A 19,569-nucleotide genomic window follows, 5' to 3' on the forward strand; every position below is an offset into this window, starting at 1 on the left:
CCTGGAAAAGCGCAGAAACAGACAGCCAAATCTCGGGCTGTTTCACCGCCCGCCATCGTGGCCCGACATGGCATTGGCTGACTAGTCGGGCTAGAAGTAGACAGGCGCGTCTGTTGACTGGCTAGCTGGTAGGCTGACTGGTCATATCCCAGGCACATTAGCCTACCGAGCTGGAGAGCTAGGGTGTGGTGGTGTCTGGTAAGTATACAAAACGCAGCTTCAGCTCGACTGTGCCCGGAACTGTGCTGTGTGCCCCCGAAGTGTGCCGCCTCTTTTGGGCCACACGCCGCGCTACTGCAGGTACCGTGAACGACGCGGACGAACAGGGAAGTTGTGGTGGAGTGGTTCATTTGGGAAAAGGCTCTTGGCCGATCCTGGCTTGCGCGTACAAGTACACATCCGTTGTCCTGGTGGATTGCGATGGGATTCAGGATTTCTCTGGGATTGATGTTTCCTGTCGATCTTCACCCCCAACTGATATAACAATCGAGTCAAGGCGTCCTATGTTTTGCAGGTGGCAGATGGGAACGAATAGGGACCCTGCTACCTGCAGTACCCATGTTTTTCCACCGACGATCTCGAGGCAACATTTTTGCCGCCAAGTCCCAAGTCCCAAGTCCCAAGTCCCAAGTCCCCTCACTCCTCCTCTTCTCGACGCGTCTGGCGTGGAAAGAAAAACAGGTTGGGCATGGCCATCCTCTCCCCCACTCATGCGTGAGCCCGAGACAATATCGCCAATCCGGGCGGATCAGCCGAGTAGAGTCGTAACCGTAGAGGAATAGAGCCCGCAAGGGAGACAGGTATGTAAGGCGGTTTCAACTTATGTGCGAGACAAACGCCACGAGCGATAGAAAACGTCCGACCCGACCAGTTCCAAAAAAGAAAACAAGGAAGAGAAACCTTCCAACCGGACTTAGACACCGACACAATGGAAAATAAACAACAAACGGCTGGATACCGCACCCGTCGCGTCGGACGGCAGCTTCCTGCAGGAAACCCTATGTTTATCAAGCATCGTAGATTGTAGATTTTCCGTGCCATCCCAAGTAGATGGGACGGCAGGTCCTGGTCCTGGTCCGCACACCATGTCTGCTGTTGTGCTCCCATTTAGATTCAGAAACGATCGAACGTGTGAGATTTCACGTAGCTCGGAAGAGTACACAGGCATGCACGTACACGAGGAGACCATAAGGAAAATAAGGTTTTCGGGTGCCAGACCAAAACTCGGTCTTCCTGGCAAATGCTGACTTTGCCTTTGATAGCTATAGTAAAGTTAAAGTACATGAAGGCTCGCCAACATCAGCAGTAATTAATGACTTAACCAAAGACCGATAAAACATCCAGCTTTTTCTAAACACTCGGCTCTGCCGTTACATATTGACAAAAGGGATCGGGGACAACTCTCAAGTTTGTACAAGAAAGAGAAGCCGGCAGAGCACGAGAACAAACAAGGGGTAATAACATGGAGGTATTGGAATAATTGTGATGGATTGATATTGCCAGAGGCGGCGCCCTCTTTCCCATAGAGACCTCTATCGAAAAGATTATTAGCGGCAAGAAATCGTAGAAAGAGATGCCATCCTCCACTGTCCATCCCAATGGTCCTAGGGGACCGCACACATTGTAAATCCTCTGTGGGCGAGATTTGTAAGGGTTATCTCAAGACCGAGACAAAAAATTACAAGAATCAAGATGAAGTCCTGCATGCCGTGGCAATGCGAGGAAGAACACCGTATTGTTGCCGTTATACTCCCAAACACTCTAAACCACACCAAACCCTGAAAACCAACCACACTGCTTTCCCGTCGTAAAGGGGCGTATCATCCCACGAATTAAGGTATTATCGAAAAAGAGAAATCGTGAGCTAGACGTGAATGCGAAAGCAAGCTGAGGTTTGTTTACAGAGCAACGAGGGCCAGAAGACCGGCGAGACCACCGAAGGCGGCGACCTTGCCAGCACCGGCAGTGGGGACGGGAGCACCAGGGGTGGTGGCCTTGGTGGGGTAGCCGCCGGTCGGGGCAGGGGCAGCAGTGGTGGGCTTGCCAGGGACGGCGGGGACACCGGGCATGGTGGCGTTGCCGTAGGTGGGAGGCTGGGATGTCGAGTTAGTATTGGCCATGTCAACAGAAGGGCGCCGGGGAGCAGCAAACTTACGGGAACGGGAACACCGCTGGAGGGGACAGCGGGCGAGCCGGTGCAGGTGGAGCACTTGACAGCCGAGGTGGTGAAGACGGGCTTGCTGACGGTGCAAGGGCAGTCGGTGATGGTCAGAGTGGTAGGGGCAGTGACGGTGTAGGTCTTGGTGCCGTAGGTGATCTGGGTGGGGCCGGGGCAGTAGGTGGTGTACTGGTTGACGACCTCAGTGGTGTACTTGACGACCTGGCTGGAGATGGTGGTGCCGTTGCCGGTGGCCACGACGGGGTAGGTGGCGGCAGCGGGGGTGCTCTGGCTGGCGGCGGGGGTGGTGCTGACAGCGGCGGTGCTGCTCTTGGCCGAAGGGGCAACGGGGTAGGCCTGCGAGCTGGAGGCGACGGCCGAGCTGGAGGCAACAACAGCAGAGCTGGAGCTGGCGGCAGCAGGGGGGCCTCAACCTGGTAGGCGGCGTTGGCGCCGACGGCGGCGAGGGCGGCAAGGGCGAAAGAGTACTGCATCTTGACTGATTTGTCGGGGTATTAAGTTACTCGGGGAAGAGTGGTTGGATTGTCGTGAGGATTATTAGGTAGTTAGAGCAAATTAGGTATGCTTATAACGAATGAATGTGACTGAAAAGTCAGGGTTTGTTTGCTAGTGAGCGTGTGTGGGTGAGGAGGGAAAGGAAAGAAGAAGATGTCTGCCATGGAGAGACGCGACTTATATACAGAGTAGCCGACATGGGAGACTAAGTCAAGACATGGGGGCGGTTCGCCGGTGTGAGCGCTCACGCTCACGCTCACACTCGTACTCACTCCTCTCACCCTCGCCCACACCCCCAACCCACACGACGCAAGAAGGTCGTGTTCCTGTCAGTGCCTCAGTGCCTCAGTGCCACCCATGCTCATTCCCTTTTCTTTTCCACTATGCTGACTAGCCGGGATCCGCAACAGCGGCGACAGCCTTTTCATCCCAGCTTATTTCGCTTTGCGATCGAATCAAAAAGGCAGGGCCTTCCAGAACCCGACATGGGACGGGGGTAGAGGGGGGCGAGTACTGGGCGAGCGCGCTGATTGCGCATTGACGGCGCTGTCAATTCCATCACAAATCAGGGGGTGGGTGGATTCGCCGCTACTAGATGCAAGTACACATGGCTCCGTTTAAACCTGTATGTATGTGCGATACTATTAGCTGAGTGCTCCACGCTCTTGGGAAGCGTGGCGGGCGAGGCAACTGAGCAGGGAGCCAGAAAGGGGGCAGAGACGGGCAAAGAAGAGCAACGAACAGGGCGGCAGGTATTTTTGGTATCCGCAATATAACGGCATTCGACTTCCAATTGGGCCAAAAGGCCCCAGCGGTAGTGGCAGAATCAGCGGCCATTGCAGCTGCGTCCCCTTCCCCCTGGATTTGATCGAGTTGAGGAGAGAAGTTTTTTCTTCTTTTCTTTCTCTGCTTCCATCGTCTCTTCTCTGGTGATAGGCTTGGTAGGTGACGAGGGGAGCGATGGCGGCTCGTCGGCGTCCAATCTACTACTGCAAGGTACAGCCTTTCGCAGCTGCAGCAGGGGTCTGGGAAATTACAGCGCCACTGGTCTGTCTTTTCCTTGGTTTCTCCGTCAGCAGTACTGAGTACCGCACTGTCATGGCTGGCTGTAAATACATGCACGTCGTGGTAATTTTCTGCGCACCAAGTAGCGTGCGTTTGGCGTCTCTGTTCCGTCGTATGGCAGATAGTCAGTCGGCCAGCATTGACTGCTAGGATATCAGCATGGAGGCAGTGGCTATGCTCGTGGGTTTGAAGTCGCCAAAAACGTTCTGGAAATCCGTCAAGTTCGGATTCCCCGCGGCCGGCCATGCCCGGCCTCGTGTCATCCCATGTTAATGATATTTTGGCAGTAACCCAGCTGATCCAATTGAGTTGGCTATTGGCTGATGCATCAACGATGCCGCCTGTCAGCGCACAGTTACGCTGCTGCAGGAACAGATTCGCATCACGTAGCCCCGTTGCTTATGCCCCAAATTGGCTGGCACTGTTCTAGGTGGCCGGAGTAATACGAGTATGTGTACAGGGTGAATTGCCCGTTCGTATAGCGGCGACGTATCGACCAGGGTCACCTGCCCAGCAAGGCTTGCAATTGGCCAGGGCACAAGTCGCTGTCAGTGGTGTCACGCTGCTGGCTTTCTATTTGGAGCAGCGGACCGACGCCGCCCTGAGTATTAGCGGTTGGCAGGCGGCACGAGCAGCAGCGGAACGGGCAAAACGAACGGCAGGTACAGCACTGCGATTACCAGTACTATGCAAGTCGATCTTGCCGCCTGCAGCGACGCTTGCGACAGGTCGTGGATGTTAAGGGCCTCCTCGATCGGATGACCCGCGTAGCGAGATTGGCTTGGCCGCTGTCGTGCTCGATGTGCAAAATGTCCCCTCGCCTCCATTGACATGGACGGAAACAAGCGGGCCTGGGTTGATTCTCCGCAACGTTGTTGTCGGTGTGGATTGGGAGTGTGGATCGCCATGGTGTTGGCATTTCCATAATCCCAAAGCTTTTTGCTCGTATTTGCTTTATTGCACCTAATTGCACCTTGGCCTCCAGCACATAATCTATTGAGGCGTCGATATGGGGCAAGGCCTTAAAGCATCCTAGGCCTTTGGCTAGCTGGGAGCTGGTAAATATCGACTTTTGCATGGGGATGCCGGGGAGCCAGTCACCCCCGTCGCCCCGTCGCCCAGTCACCCAGTCGCCCAGTCACCCAGTCACACCGACCAGTCTCTACTTTTCCCCTACCGCCAGTCCGCCAGTCCGCCAGTCCGCCTATGTATGTATGTACATACATACCAGCATACCTCTAGTGTGCCAAGAGGCCATCTCGTCCTTCCCATGGACGGCCATTGCCAGCCGTCCCATGTGCCATGGAGCCCCGATTCCCGCTATCGAGCCTGTCTTGTCGACAGCTTCGACAGAACTCCTCCTCTCCTGCCACCGTCGTGTTTAGGGCGTGATCGTCGTGGTCTCGACCTGGGAGCTATTGCGATTATGGACCAATTCCTCTCCCTAATGAGGATGGGATCATCGATCGCGATAGCGATATTCTAGGGGAGATGTGATCCACCGTTGAAGAAAAATGCCCCCCCCTCATCCCTTGCCGAATGCGTTCGCCGGCCATCAGTCATGACCATGCCCGGCTACCGCTTTCGCTCCTCAGCTCACATGCGAATGTCTAGATGTCTACTAATAATGGAACTAACCCCCTGATACTGTGTAGCAACCACAACAATGGTGAATGGCTGGCCAACCGCAATAGGCCATTCTCGTCTTGATTCTCGGCTCGTAGTACAGTCGACCGTTCATGCACGCATGATAGCCCGGCCCCTGCCAGACCCAATGGGGTATTGACGACCGCTTCCACGAAACCCAGCAGCCCATCTAGTCATCCCATCCCAAAAGCCGAGAGCCTAGAATCCCTATCAGCTACAAATATCGACCCATAGCGGAGCCTGCCGGGTCGCATTTGGCAATTGATCAATTTCCACAAGATAGCCTATTACCCAAAGAACAAGATCGTCCCCAGCTGGGTAAATGAGGCATACGACACGATAGGTGCAACACCTCTACCAAAACAACGCGACTCCTGTCTCCGTCTCCCAAGTCTTGTTCGTCCCAGGCAAGCTGCTTCGTACGCGAATCTTTGTTGCTGCTGAGGCGTGATCTGATGGGAGAATATGCCAACAGCGCACACTCCCAGGCCCAGGTGTACGACACTCCCTTCCACCAACACGTGCACACGAACTCGAACAACAGACCGCGCATACGGTTGCCCTCGAAAGCCGATTGCTGCGACAGAACAACCTGTTGTGCGACTACTGCGTCTCAACGCCAGCCCCAACCGCTACCCATACCCGGGACTTACAAAGTGATTGTTCTGACTTCGAGTGCCTCTGTATGTGTCGGCAGAACTGCGTACATGTTCTAGGATGGGCTGTTTGGCAAGCCCATAAGTGCGTCCGACACCCCCATCCAGCAACGAATTCCGAGACAACCATATAACCTTAAGCTTGTGCAACTGAAGCTCGTTCCCACTCCCTGCGGTTCGTATTAGCTTTCGGGTTACGGCCGCTGCACCCCATCTGAGACAGACGCAAGCTCCCACTATCGCGCAAGGGGGCCATTGTTACTGGACACATGAGGTGCTCTGGTGAGACTAAGGGCCGTTGCCATGAATGAGGATGTCGAAACTGCCATCATCTGGAAACGTATGTGATGTGTACTGCACTGTAATCCCTTCGGACGGACCGGCAAACCTTATATCTACTATAGCACGACGAGCCCGTGAGGCAGCGCATGAAGACTCCGGCAAGACCTGCGCCTGTGCCTCGTTCCACGACGAGTTCTGGCCCATGCAGGTGTGAGTAGAGTCTTTCAGCTCAAGCAACCATCCGAGATATACCCTAGGCATCCATCGATATACCGTGGGGTATCTCGACAAGGTTTGGAAGATGATTCCTAGAATGTGGACTGGCAGCGTGAAAGACTTTTGGGGTGCGTTGGCGAACAGCATCGAGACGGAGTCTTCGGGCGTTAGTAGACCCTTAGCTTCTCCTTTCGTGGACCCTCCCGGTCGCAACCCCGCGTCTTCAGAGCGTGTCGCCGAACAGAGCTGCAGTAGTGACGTCGGGGATTATATCGAGTTGGTCAGCATCATACAACCACTCGGCCTTGTTCGGTATTGCTCTCTATCTCGTGGGCGTGAAACAGAACGGGACGCAGCGACCGAGACACATTCCCGTCATATTTATTATTAAACAAGCATATTCTCATCCCGGTCTTGGCTGATACAACCTTGTCCTACAACACTGTCTTTTAACACGGCAACCAAGAAAAGAAAGATGGCACCTTCCAACATGAGGGCTGTTGGTGAGCAACAACCCTCGCATACCCGAGCTCCTTTTCTTTCGTTCCATTTCTAACACCCTGAGCTCTGCCAGACATCAAAGGCGGCAAGGGCCCGGCCTCCGCCCTCTTCATCAATGACGCCACACCCGTGCCGCAGCCTAAGGAAGGTGACGCCCTGGTCAAGATTAAGGCCTTCGGCCTCAACCGCATGGATCTGCTGCAGCGCGAGGGCAAGTACCCGCTGCCCCCCGCAGGCGCCGCTGACGCTCGGCGTCGAGTTCTCGGGCACCGTCGAGTCGCTGGGTGTCGGCGACCACGGCGGCTTCAAGGTGGGTGACGCCGTGTTTGGCCTCGCCTACGGCGGCGCCTACGCCGAGTACATCGCCGTCTCGTCCAAGATGCTGCTGCGCAAGCCCGACCACCTATCCTGGGAGCAGGCGGCCGCCATCCCCGAGACCTGGATCACGGCGACGCAGGCGCTACACCTGGTGGGCGAATTCGCCGGCGCCGGCAAATCCGTGCTCTGGCACGCAGGCGCCTCGGGCGTCTCCATCGCCGGCATCCAGCTGAGCCGGGACGCGGGCGCGGCCAACGTCTTCGCGACGGCCGGCACCGACGAGAAGTGCCGTTTCATCGAGACCAAACTGGGCGCCACCTCGGCCTACAACTATAAGACGACCGAGGACTGGGACCGGCGGATCCTCGAGGCGACGGGCGGCAAGGGCGTTGACCTCATCGTCGACTTCATCGGCGCGCCCTACTTCCAGCGCAACCTTAACGTGGCGGGTCGCGACTGCCGCTGGGTCTCCCTGGGCCAGATGGGCGGGTCCGTCCTGCCGGCCGATGTCAACATCGGCCCCTTGCTCTTCAAGCGCGTCCGCATCGAGGGCAGCACGCTCCGCAGCCGCGAGCCCGACTACCAGGCGCGCCTGCGCGACAAGCTGGCCGAATACATTCCCCACTTCAAGGAGGGCGGCGCGCTCAAGGTCCTGATCGACACCGTCCTGCCCTGGGAGGACATCGTCAAGGGGCACGAGCTGATGGAGAGCAACTCCATCACGGGCAAGATTATCTGCACCATCTCGTGAAATAGAATAGCCAGGACCTACCGTTTTCCGTCGTGGATCCTTTTCCTAATGATGATGGGCTTGTGAAATCAGACTTGAGAGTTAACTCACTGTTGAACCTATTTGCTCGCCGTCGGTGATGTATCAGTTGGGTAACATATAGGGAAGGGTGCAAATAGGCTATTTGTATACCATCATATCATCAGCATCGAACAATTCATCACCCCAGTAAGCATTCGAGATTCGGGGTTGGCCATGGACGTGTCTTTATCTTATCTCATTACCGTTTCATCTGCCTCTACGGAATATATATCATATACACCATAGACATGATCATTTGAGCTCTGTTCTACTTGTGCTTCGTCATCCATCCACAATGTATGCTGACCAAAACTCGTATCATCTCCATGGCTCCTCAGACCTCCCTCTTGAGATTGGTTAACTGCCTTGCCAGTTAGTCTTCTAGACATAACTTGAAGGGGCAATGCGTGCAATTGTAGCTTGCTCAGACTCCGTCTAGAAAGCGCACCATAAGGTATCTAACACCCGATCATGAGCTGATATCAAACTGCTTGATCATTTCTGCCAACTTCAAGGCCTCCGACTTATAGTCTAGCGGTGTCGCGCCCATCACTTGGTATCGTATCCTGATAGGTGGCACGTTAGCTGCTGGACGGTTTCACGCAGGTTGTCAGTGACTTACTTCGCGTTATCTCCGTATGTATCCATCTTTGCTCGCACACGGAAGTTGAGCTTTGTGTAGTTGGCAGCCTCGAACTTGGAAACCAGAGCAGGTTCGTCGTTCTCCTTCAACTCCATGGCCTGGTCGGCTGTCATGCCATTCATGATAATACGACTGGTATCATCAAAGCAACTGAGCCAAAGTTGGCCCGTATGATCGTTGACGTTGATGCTCATGATGTAGCGGTATTCGGGTCGGGGGTGGTCGGCCTGGCACTTTTCACATCGCCATGTACCGTCGCCTTGGTCGATGACCTTCTTGTTGCAATCTGAATTCATACAGGCAGGATAGCAGAAATTCTCCTGGCGGATGTAGGCAGCAGTTGCCTTCAGGTTGAAGTAGTCGCCGCTCGGGTTGTCCATGCCGAGGCCCTCTTCTTTAACTTGCAAGATGGTCTTGGTTTGATCCTGACGACCTGTTGCCGCGCCCATGGACGATAAGTTGTTGTGTGTGTTGAAGCTTCCGCTGGCTCCTTGGGAGTCGTACCAGCCCTTGAGGCGGTGTGCCTCTTCAATATCGGGGTCCACAGCCATGGTACCTGAAGATAAAAGCGACAGCGAGCGGCCCCCGAAATCAGATACTTTCACACCCTTGAAAGCCACCACCGACTCGGGTTGGCTATCGAAGGCGGTTGCAGACTTGCCCCAGATGGTAACGCGCACGGAGAACTGCGAGTCGTCTACCAAGGTGAGTTCTCGCTTATCATACGGCTTCTGTGTGGTTTTCGAGACGATCTGGTTCACGTCGCCAACTTCCTTCAGAACACCGACAATATCGATGGTGCTATCCTTCTCGATTTCCTGGAGAGCTTGGATGTTGACAAAATTGTAACGCACTTGGGGCACGTTGGAGGTGTCCTCGGCCTTCTGGATGACCGTGTCACGCTCGAATGTGAGCTCGTAGTCGTTGGGAAGATTGCTGAACTGCTTCTTGGCGAATTGCACACGGCAGGGGTTGCTGATATAATAGACGCCGCCCTCCTGCAGCATGTCGTAATATTGATCGCATTGCTCGTTGAATCCGGTTGCCTTGATCTCACCGCTCTCGTCGAGGAAATTGACCGAGAAGAGCTTCCCTTCTCCAGAAGCCTTTTGCCACGTCTTGATGTCTGACTTGGCGGAAACTCGAGCCTTGATGGTCCATTTGTGAGAATAAGGGGAGAGGGCTTCGATGGGTAAGATGACAGCACCACCGTTGCTTGCCGCACCAGCCTTCTGGGGCGCACTTCGGGAGGGAAGGGGCTCTGACTTGACCGCAGGGGATTCGGATTTGGCACCGTAGAAGCCGGAACCACCAATCGTTGTATTGGGGTCTTGGGCCGGCTTGGATTCAAAGGCGACAGGCTCGCCGATACGATCGTGGATTCCGAGATTGTCGGCGACATCAAGGTCAAGAATAATTAGGATGCTGCGTAAATATATTAGCACAGGTATGAGGGCGTGGGTAGTGGGACATTGTTTACTTCTTGCCCTTCACGGAATTGGCCTGGTAAGACTTGACCCGTACAATACATCCTCGGACCAGTTGGTTGTCGTGTATTACGTGGTTTGCTTCTATTTGGTTGTCAGCATGGCGAGCGGCACTCCAGCTGAGGGCATATATGACGTACGTGTTGCGAGCATGCACTGGACATAGTTTCGCACGTCGCTGAGGACAACTCGGTAACGTTCGACGTTAGCTCCACCTGCGGGCTGGGCAGCCAAGGGCTTGATCTGAAGGCATTGCAAGACAGGGACTGGGAAGCGCTGGTCAACATTCGCAGCATCATCGAAGACGGCCCTGCAGCGACGTGGTTAGTTCATAGCTGTGAGTGAGCGCAGGAGGGAGAGGGTGGTCATACTCTAAGGCGCCCTGCGTTATGGCCGATTTGGCCTCGGCAACAGACATTGTGAAGTAGTGATCTGGTTATCAAGAAGGGTCGATCAAAGACAGGCGTTGACGAAAGCCTAGCTGGTAAATGCAAGAAAGTGTTCCGCTTTGCAACGTCCAGAGGCCGGATGAGTGGTGTTTTCGTTTCGGGTCTTGTCTAGACGCCAAAAGTTGAGAGAGGAACGAGACGCGACAGCCAGACGCGACGGGGGCAAGGTTCGTGGTGCAATTGCTTAAGTGGTTTTGCCCATGGAGGGCAGACGGCAGACGGCAGACTGCAGACGGCAGACTGCAGGTGGCAGGTAGTAAGTGACAGGTGGCAGGGGGCGCTTTCTGCCTACTTTGCCAGCTGAGGCCCGCCAGCTCATCCTTCCTCTCCGCTAGGCCAGGCACCACCCAACGCGCGGGGCATTCGAATCGAGCATGATGCGGCCCCGCGGCGCTGTTCAAGTACAGCGCAGTGCCCATGGATAACCGAGTGGGCAAATGGTACAATGTGTACGTCTTGTAGGGTGTGTTCTCAATGCATGCACTCCAATAGTATTTAAAGAACGTACATGTTGAGCGCAGTAGCCACTTTTTTTTAGTAGGAATGTTAATGTTGACTTGGGCAAAGTAAAGCCTCGACGTCACCCCGCGACATTTGGGATCGTGCATACTCACATTTACAGGCACTCCCCTCAAACGTTCCATTCCGCGAGCCTACTTGTTTTGCACTGCGACATCTAAGCAAGCCTGATTTCCGCATATTCATTTTACTTCACAGCCCGAACGCAAAAAAAGGCACTTCCTGCTTTTGAAAGATCATCATGTCGGAGCCCGAGTTAGCTACGAAAGCCCCGGAGAGCGATGCGAACGAAACCATCATCCCTGGCGATACGCCTGCCCAAACAGGCCCTACCATGGGAGAGCACTGCACCACCGACAGGCCAACTCGTATGCTTGGCTCCAACACCTCCCTACCTTTGGCAAAACGTCCACTGGCTTGGATGGATTACTAACGCTTGTATCACTTGCAGCTGCCGGCGAGGCCCCCGGGGTGAGATCCGCAAACTCGGCGACGTCGACGTAAAGAGTCCCAAGAAGCAGTCGCAAATGTGCTGGCCTAGCTAATTTGATACCCCCCCTTTTCGGAACAACTAGGCCTACATCTCCAAGCCCGCCTCGTATCCCGCATCCCCCGCGAAACTCCTGCTGCTCCTGACGGGCGGCACCGGCCTGCAGTCGGCCAACAACCAGATCCAGTCCGACAAGTTCGCCGACGAGGGCTTCGTGGTCGTCATGCCCGACATGTTCGGCGGCGATCCGGCTCCCAACTCGGCCGCCTTGCCCGAGGCCGAGGCCTCGACCTCCTTCCTTGACAACTTCAAGCTGAAAGCTGTCGAGACCGCCAAGTCCTTCATGATCGACATGTGGCTGGCGCGCCACACCGAAGAGAAGGTCATGCCGCTGCTCGAAAAGGTAATCGACGCCTGCAAGTCCGAGTTCGCCGACGCCGTGGCCGCGGGCGATGGCGTCTATGCCGTGGGTTACTGCTTTGGCGCCCGTTATATCCTGCTGCTGGCGGCCGAGCGCACTCCGGCACAGTCGGGCTGGTCGGGGGCCCAGAAGCCCGCAGACGAAGAGGCCGGCGAGGGAGCTGGCTTGCCCTCCAAGGGTCCCTTCATCAAGGCCGGCGCTTTGGCTCACGCGACTCTGGTCTCCCCGAGCGACTTTGAAGGACTCAAGCAGCCTGTCAGTCTCGTCTGCGTAGAGAGTGATCCTATGTTCCCCGATGAGGTCAGGACGAAGGGCGAAGATCTGATGTCCAAGGCCAACCTGGAGCACGAAGTCCAGGTTTATCCCGGAGTTCCACATGGTTAGTACTTGGGGGCCTATGTTGGCGGTTGACAAAACTGACTTACTTATCGCAGGTTTTGCTGTCTTTGGTGATTACGAGGACGCTCATATCAAGGACGCACAAGCTACCGCGCATGTGCAGATGTTGAAATGGCTCAAGGAACACTAACCGTAGCTCGGTGGCCGTTATTGTATGGAGGGATTGTGTACCAGCCGGCGTTTAGGTCAAAGGGTTTCCAAGACACAACGATGGGACATGTGGCTATCTATGGTGTGGCTGGAATGAAATGCGGCCCTGTCTCCTGAAAGAGGGTATGCGAATGCCGACAGCTCCTGGTAACTAACACATGCGACTAATCCTCATGAAACTCAAGTCTCATACTCATAAGCCGTACACTAGACGCAGGCAATGTCAACCCGTTGAATCTTACGGAATACACTCAATCGCTGGCCGGGCTTTACAATACGCCAAACTCGGGGGTGGGTAACCAATTCTTCAACCGCTAGGATTGAAGGTATTTGGTACAGCACCATACTCATCAAACTAAGGAATAAAGGAAATCGTCCGCGAATAACAATCATTAAGAAAACGTATCATAAAGTCGTTATATTCGTTAGTTGAAGCCGAAAACAGCATCTACTTAAGTTGGACAGTTCGTGATCCATCATCGCTTCTAGTCGTCCCATCGTAGCCTTGCCCCTTTTTCTCTTTTCAGTGCCACCATTTCTAGATTTCAAGTGCCTTCATCTGTATTATGTGTTCTTTACTTACCATGACAGTCATTTAGCCCACAATGGCCACATCACCTCTCCATAACCAACCAAGTCTTCGATACTGTCTTTTTAGGACAAGCGAATGGGCAGACGGATTAGCATCCCTCGAGAAGGGGACTTCTAGCTCTCCATCAAGCCCTTCTACGCCGCTCATCCGCCCCACACATCACCGCACTCTTCAGCTTTGCCGCCGGCCGGTGCTCCCACTGGCAGTACCGGCACTCCTTGGTGCGTTCCTTGACTACGAGTCCATCGTAGTTGTGTTTCTTGAAGTCATCCCGACTATGCAACTGGCAGCACGAGGGACACTGGAGGAGCTCGCCCACCGCGACCAGGTGCCGCCGTAAGCAGCCGTAGCAGAGCCCGTACGCCTCGATCAGCTCGCTGTAGGACGGGTAGTGCTTGCGGCACGCCGGGCACGTCTCCTGCGGACCCAGCACCTCGCTGTCGGCTCGCGCCTGCTCCTCCGCCGAGGCCTGCGGCTGGAGAAGACGGTGTTGCACGTGTTCGTAGCCGGGCTGTTGCAGTATCTTCTTCCTTTTCAGCTCCTGCGACTTACGGAGTTTGAGCTCCCAGGAGGACGAGGCGGGAGGCTTGTCGTATTGTGTCTTGGGCCTTGGGCGTTTCTGCTGCTGGGGAGGTTTCTGGTGGGAGCGGGTCTGGGTGTTAGACTGCAGCGAGGGGCCTGGGTATTGTTTAGTTTTGGGTGTTTGAGGAACCGAAAGGTGCTTCTGATGCTGCTGCCGCGTTTGTTGTGGTTGGGTTTCCTGTACTTGGGGTTTACGGTGGTAATGATGAGCCTTGGCCTTAGGGTTTGCCTTGGTTGTGCTCTGGGCGGAAACTACTTCTGAGGGAGGTGGCGGCGGCACTAGGATTGTTTTAAGGATGTCATCGAGAACCGTGGCTCGCGGCGGCTCATGGGGATTGCCAGATACTGACATGGGCCGAGCTCTCGACGGTAACTTTTGAGGGGTAGGCTTTGGTACGTCGTGATATGTACGACTGCCATGGATGGCGTAAGACTTAGGCTGGGGCTGGGGCTGGGCTCTCGTTTCCGTGTTCGGGTTTAGCCGCTGCAGTGGCATGGATGATGTATCGGGTTTTATGATGTAGTTCCCCATGTTAGGGGGGCGGACGTGTGGGTGATAGGTCTGCAGCGTCTTTGGGGGACGGGACGAGTTCTCGAAGCCTCGAGGCTTGTACGAGCTGGAATAATACTGGATCTGCGGTCTCTCTTCCTGTCGCCGTGGCTGTTGTTCCTGTGAAACGTCATGATGCTGCTGCCGCTTCATCTCATAGTCAGGGCACGCAGCCGCCACCCCTTTCCCCATAGGAAGAGTCCGAGTCTGGCCGGACTCCTACTGTCTGACGCGGCCGAGGTCCTGGTTTCGGAGGGTACGAGGCGGCCTGGTCGGCGCAGTGGCAGCAGCTCCAGTTGCCCTCGTCGCGGAAGTTGACGGCGGGCGCTTCGTGGTTCCCCTCCCGGCACCACTTCATCTCGAACACGATGGAGGCGTCGCGGACCTCCTGCCGGCCGGGGGCTGGTAGCAGTAGTCACACAACTGCAAAGACGTTCCCCGGTACAGTAGCCGACGGTGGGCTGCCCGAGGTTCGGCGCAACGGTCGCATACGAAGAAGCCGTCTTGTGATGACGGCGGCGTGGGCAGGAGATCCGGCTCTGGCTTCGCCGCCATGCTGATGCCCGAATCCTTGGGGGCGTGCCCACGACCTCTCCGCGAGGTCGACATTTTTCTTTTCTTGCCGCCGGCAATTGCAACGAGTTTTAGTATGAGCAATATCTCAGGGCGAAGGTGCGCGCCACTCCGCGTGTTAATATCGATGTCGCTGACGTCTCCAATGTCGCGATGGCTGGTGAATTCGAAACACTAGCTCAAAGAAACTAAATAAAAGACCTCTCCTCCTCCTCCTTCAGAACGCAAGAGCCCTTCTCAGGCCTAAGCCCTCTTTCTTCCGGAAAAGCTGATGAGGCCGGTGAACAAAGGCATTGTTGTAGTGTGGCCCGTTTGTTTGGTGGCCAGATCCTTGTTTTGATAGCCAACCTCTCTCCTAGTAATGTGGAATGGAAACACACAGTGGACCGGACAAGATCGAGTAAGCCAAGTGAAACGGTTGCGACAATCGTCATACCGGGATCAAAACTGGGGGATCTGTGAAGTGGTGCTTATATCATAATTGCAGGCTGTCAGCAATGTGATGACGGTAGTGTAGGGCAGTATGGACAATAAACAGATTCGATATCAACAACAACAACAACAACAGCAACACCACCACGATGTGAGACCCAGTTGGCCAATTGAACAGGGAGGATAAGCACGATTGAATTTTTGAAATGAAATGGCTATATATAAATAATCCAATAATAAGAAGAAATATGACTGTCTCACATCTGGACAGGTCAGGGGTGAGTCGATCGGACAGCCATGAAGGCGAGACACCTTGCTTCTTCTCCATGACCACTAGATTCGGCGCCTCGTCCAGCAGCTCTGCCCACCACGCCTCTTCCACCACCTTGACGCCTCCTATACCCTCGGCAATCATCTGTCGCACCTCATTGAGGCCAGGCCGCTTGTACTGGATGTTGATCATGTCGGCCTTGGTCGCCTCGCGCTCAAAAAACCTCCTTCCGCATCCGGCACGCGTCGTACTTGACCACGGGGTCTATCCGGAACCGTAGGTGCACATAATACCCGTCGTTACCATCGCTACCGGGCAGGGGCTTGAGCGCCGTCTCGGTGACGCCGTACTTGCCGCAGGCGAGGTCCAGGATCCACGTCTTGCCTTGTCTTGTCTTGTCCCGATAAGTGTTTTCAAACACAGTATTGAACCGGCTACACAGCTTGTTCTGCTATTCTTGGAACCTAGATAATTTCACTATTATTTGGCCAGTTCTTGAGTGAGACACTTCTGCCAACGGCTTTTAGATGTCTCAGCATAACGGCTCCCTTGGGTTATGTACTAGTGAACGAGATCGGACTTCATGCGACCAGTCGCAGGTTAGTTGTGTAAAAAATGGGATGAAATGGCTTCTGGAGTGTGGCGCGTAAGGTCGAAATAAGGAATCGTGGTCTATGGATGGCGGTCAATGGTCACGAAAGGCCCAAGTGAGACTTAGCCTTCAGTCCCGCGACACCTCTACATATATGCCCTTCGGATCGGAGTCCGAAGGCAGGTTCATTCGGCTCTTGGGCTTCGACTGGTATGACCACAAGATGGGACCATGCTCGGTTCGGGTAGAGCAAACTCAGATTGCGTTTGTGGAAACCGGCGAACTGCTCACATTCTGGTAGATTTGAAAAGGGGCACCGGGACAGGCATAATGCTTGGCTTAGGAGATACAAAGTAGACAGAGGCTATCTTTTCTCCTCATGTTGCCAATGGACTATTCACTTCATTGGGTATTGCTGACCTAAGTTAACGTTGCTGCTCATCTGAAACCTGAGTCATGTAGCCCCCCCCCATGCCCCTATCTATAAGTGCAACCTAAAAAGACTTTGGATAATTACAACATTATGTAGTGGTTTGTCTACGAGACTGTCGCGGTTGAGGAGGAGTAGGTTTCTAGCCAACTCTCACATAGTTACCTAGTCGTCTATTGTTAGTAACGAAGCAGTCTCAACGAACCGAGGGGTGGGTATACTCACCGGGGAACTGGCCCTGCTTTCCATTCAGCTTCCCGATCCACCATTCATTTTCGTTTTGCGTCCGTGTGACAATCTCTATCACATCGCCTGCCCTGAAAGTCAAATCACCTTCCGCTTGTGCCGAGTAATCGTACAGTGCCGTGACATGTTCGGCGCCTGTCGCCGCCCCAGCCAGTCGCTTGGGCTTGGGCTTCGGTGGTGGGGGTTTCGCTTTCGCTTTCGCGGCGGCCGCCATACCAGGTGATGTAGGGCTTTTCAGAGCTGGAGACATGGGCGAAGCAAATGAGGGCTTCGATGTTACGGAATAGGGAGGGGGAGGATGATCTCCCGCAGGTTCGGCTTCGGCTTTCTCTGGTTGAGAATATTCTATCTGTGGCACTGTCGAGGACGAATTGGTGGAAGAGGGCCCAGCTGTGATGGCCGCGGGTGTCTTGCCAGCTTCCAATGCGGGGCGGCCATATTTTGGCGGCCTCTTCTGCCCGGTTGTCTTGAACTTCACGATGCTCAACTTCTCTATCTGCTCTTGAATATCGCCACGCTTCTGTTGGAAGGCCTCTTCGATATCGAGAGTAAGATCGAAGTACCCAATATCGCAACTCTGCATTTTCTCGTGAAGCGTATAGAAAATGTTCAGCTGCATGTAATAGAAGGATTGAAACAAAGGCTGGATAAACTCCCGTTCCAGCGTAAATAGCTTGGGTAGCTCGTCCTTGAGCAAATCGTTGAAGTAGTTGTACTCTTGTGTCGAGTTTTCGACCTCGGTCTCGGCCTTCCACATGGCCTTCTCGTCCTTGGCGGTCTTGTCCTTCTTGTCCTGCAGCTTCTTCAGGGTTTGTCTATGGCGGTCGTAGTCGAGCTGCTTGTGGTCGCGTTTGGCGGCCGTTTTCCGGATAGCCTTGATGACGTCGAGGAGCTCGTCCGCAGGGCGAATGACGCGCGCCTCGATCATCTCCAGTTCTGGCTTCAGGGACTCTTGGAGGTCCTTGACCACGGCCTCGTACTCCTCGCAGGCGCGAATTCCTTCGGGGTTGCCGTGGACTACAAGCGAATCCGGGTCGGACATGCGGCCCGAGATGGGCTTGTAAATTTCCGTCATGGCTCTACTGAATTCGATCTGGTGGCTGAGCATGCCATTGATGGCCTTGAAATACTTTTCCGATTCGTCATGGAGGCGTTTTGTCTCGTCCTCCATCTCTTGGAATCGACGTTCGGCGTCGATGTATACGGCATCTTTGGTGTGCTCGCCCATGTTAAACTTGGCCCGGAATTGTTGCGGTGCCTGTAACACAACGCCGGCGGCGCAAGGTTAGTTCAACCGCGGTCAAGGTCACATAGGCAAATATGAATGTAGTCGTCAATACGCACCCGGGTAAGGCTCTTCTGGAACCCCTTGAAGCTCATCTTGACTTATTTTGTGTAGTAGGAGCCGGATGGCGGGGTAGCAATGAGAGGAGATCGAGGGCGAGCTCGTCGCTCGCGAGAATATGCGACTACACCTACGACTCGGGCGGTAGAGATGCAAAGGTCGGTTGGAGGGGATGATGCAGCAGGGGTGGTCTCGATTGGCCGACGTCCCGAAACTTGCGAGAGTTGAGTTTGTTATGGCTCTGCGCAGGTTGCTGGCATGGAAGGCATGCGCAAGTTGGGTTGGGCTCTGTAAGTACTTCAAAATGGGGGCAGTCGAATTTGGGAGCCCGCCCGCCTAGGCTTGGGGTGACGACGGTGCCGTGGCAGTGCTTCTGTCGGTCTTTCAGCACAACCCCGGTCACTTGTGCTTGGGGGTCAGATATTGTGGCTTCGTGGCAGCGCAAGGTAAGATCGCTGAACGCGAGGCTTAGCCTACGACTAGAATACGTAAGTCAAGCAGGTAGACAGATGCGTTAATACGTATGAATCAGGCAGACACATAGAAGAGCGATGGTTGAGTCGGGAGCTGAGTTTGTGCTTGTGTTTGTGCTGTATGTAGGCAAAGCGGGAATAAGCAAGCAACGAACGGATTCCCATGAAGCTGAGCCCTGCTTTCGTTTTCCACCGCTCTACCTACTGCGTCCGTCCGGTCTGAAGGGAATGACATACATTGGCTCAGCTACTTTCCCAATGAATCTTACCCTTATTACTGCTATTACACAGGCCTAATCACAAGTACCAGTCTACATTCAGGTGAGAGCCAGGCATGCCGAAAGTGCCGATCCGGTTGGGTCTTTGTGCAAAGAACCTGATGACGGCGGGACTAGGTCCTGGAATGAAAAACGTCACTGGGTGTGCTTACGTCAATCTGCAGTGCTAGCCTGACTGCTGACTGCTCACCCCCAAATCACCAAATCATGTACCCAGGTACCCCTTCCGCGGGCCCGTCCAGCCCTCTCCAATCCCCCCCGTAGTACTGCCTGTAACGTAGACTAGGTGCGGAAACACAACCCTTGAACTGGAGGTCCTTGATCGATCCAGCAGACCAGGCTGCCAGATCGACTACCAGATCGACGACTGGGATCCTCAACATGCTGAACAATGTTTTCCTTTTCTTCTTCTTCTTCTTCTTCTTCTTCTTCTTCTCTACGTACCCAGCTCTGAGTCCTGCAAATGGGACGGATGTC

General features: G+C 54.5%; 8 protein-coding genes across 8 annotated transcripts; 3 read left to right on the plus strand and 5 right to left on the minus strand.

Annotated features, from left to right (window-relative positions):
• Positions 1-1,898: 1,898 nt before the first annotated feature.
• PG998_001313 (uncharacterized protein) lies at positions 1,899-2,652 on the minus strand (the record flags this gene model as incomplete). The annotated part of the gene is made up of 3 exons (XM_066868131.1): positions 1,899-2,093; positions 2,156-2,515; positions 2,593-2,652. The coding sequence occupies 3 exons, from the start codon at positions 2,650-2,652 to the stop codon at positions 1,899-1,901; spliced, it is 615 nt and encodes a 204-aa protein (XP_066736546.1).
• Positions 2,653-7,015: 4,363 nt separating this feature from the next.
• On the plus strand, positions 7,016-8,110 carry PG998_001314 (quinone oxidoreductase; the record flags this gene model as incomplete). The annotated part of the gene is made up of 3 exons (XM_066868132.1): positions 7,016-7,043; positions 7,115-7,272; positions 7,301-8,110. The coding sequence occupies 3 exons, from the start codon at positions 7,016-7,018 to the stop codon at positions 8,108-8,110; spliced, it is 996 nt and encodes a 331-aa protein (XP_066736547.1).
• A 529-nt stretch (positions 8,111-8,639) lies between these two features.
• On the minus strand, positions 8,640-10,718 carry PG998_001315 (Replication factor A protein 1; the record flags this gene model as incomplete). The annotated part of the gene is made up of 5 exons (XM_066868133.1): positions 8,640-8,736; positions 8,793-10,238; positions 10,294-10,384; positions 10,441-10,610; positions 10,672-10,718. 5 exons carry the CDS (start codon positions 10,716-10,718, stop codon positions 8,640-8,642), a joined length of 1,851 nt encoding a protein of 616 aa, XP_066736548.1.
• A 791-nt stretch (positions 10,719-11,509) lies between these two features.
• PG998_001316 (dienelactone hydrolase) lies at positions 11,510-12,708 on the plus strand (the record flags this gene model as incomplete). The annotated part of the gene is made up of 4 exons (XM_066868134.1): positions 11,510-11,636; positions 11,720-11,739; positions 11,844-12,558; positions 12,614-12,708. The coding sequence occupies 4 exons, from the start codon at positions 11,510-11,512 to the stop codon at positions 12,706-12,708; spliced, it is 957 nt and encodes a 318-aa protein (XP_066736549.1).
• Positions 12,709-13,333: 625 nt separating this feature from the next.
• PG998_001317 (uncharacterized protein) lies at positions 13,334-13,660 on the plus strand (the record flags this gene model as incomplete). The annotated part of the gene is made up of 1 exon (XM_066868135.1): positions 13,334-13,660. The coding sequence occupies one exon, from the start codon at positions 13,334-13,336 to the stop codon at positions 13,658-13,660; it is 327 nt and encodes a 108-aa protein (XP_066736550.1).
• A 952-nt stretch (positions 13,661-14,612) lies between these two features.
• PG998_001318 (uncharacterized protein) lies at positions 14,613-15,061 on the minus strand (the record flags this gene model as incomplete). The annotated part of the gene is made up of 2 exons (XM_066868136.1): positions 14,613-14,840; positions 14,945-15,061. 2 exons carry the CDS (start codon positions 15,059-15,061, stop codon positions 14,613-14,615), a joined length of 345 nt encoding a protein of 114 aa, XP_066736551.1.
• A 394-nt stretch (positions 15,062-15,455) lies between these two features.
• PG998_001319 (uncharacterized protein) lies at positions 15,456-15,920 on the minus strand (the record flags this gene model as incomplete). The annotated part of the gene is made up of 2 exons (XM_066868137.1): positions 15,456-15,472; positions 15,719-15,920. 2 exons carry the CDS (start codon positions 15,918-15,920, stop codon positions 15,456-15,458), a joined length of 219 nt encoding a protein of 72 aa, XP_066736552.1.
• Positions 15,921-16,946: 1,026 nt separating this feature from the next.
• PG998_001320 (uncharacterized protein) lies at positions 16,947-18,376 on the minus strand (the record flags this gene model as incomplete). Its single annotated transcript, XM_066868138.1, has 2 exons — positions 16,947-18,254; positions 18,341-18,376. The coding sequence occupies 2 exons, from the start codon at positions 18,374-18,376 to the stop codon at positions 16,947-16,949; spliced, it is 1,344 nt and encodes a 447-aa protein (XP_066736553.1).
• Between the last annotated feature and the right edge of the window lie 1,193 nt (positions 18,377-19,569).

This window comes from Apiospora kogelbergensis, assembly GCF_038363985.1.
Source record: "Apiospora kogelbergensis strain CBS 113332 chromosome Unknown utg000001l_segment0_segment0, whole genome shotgun sequence".
Lineage (NCBI taxonomy): Eukaryota > Fungi > Ascomycota > Sordariomycetes > Amphisphaeriales > Apiosporaceae > Apiospora > Apiospora kogelbergensis.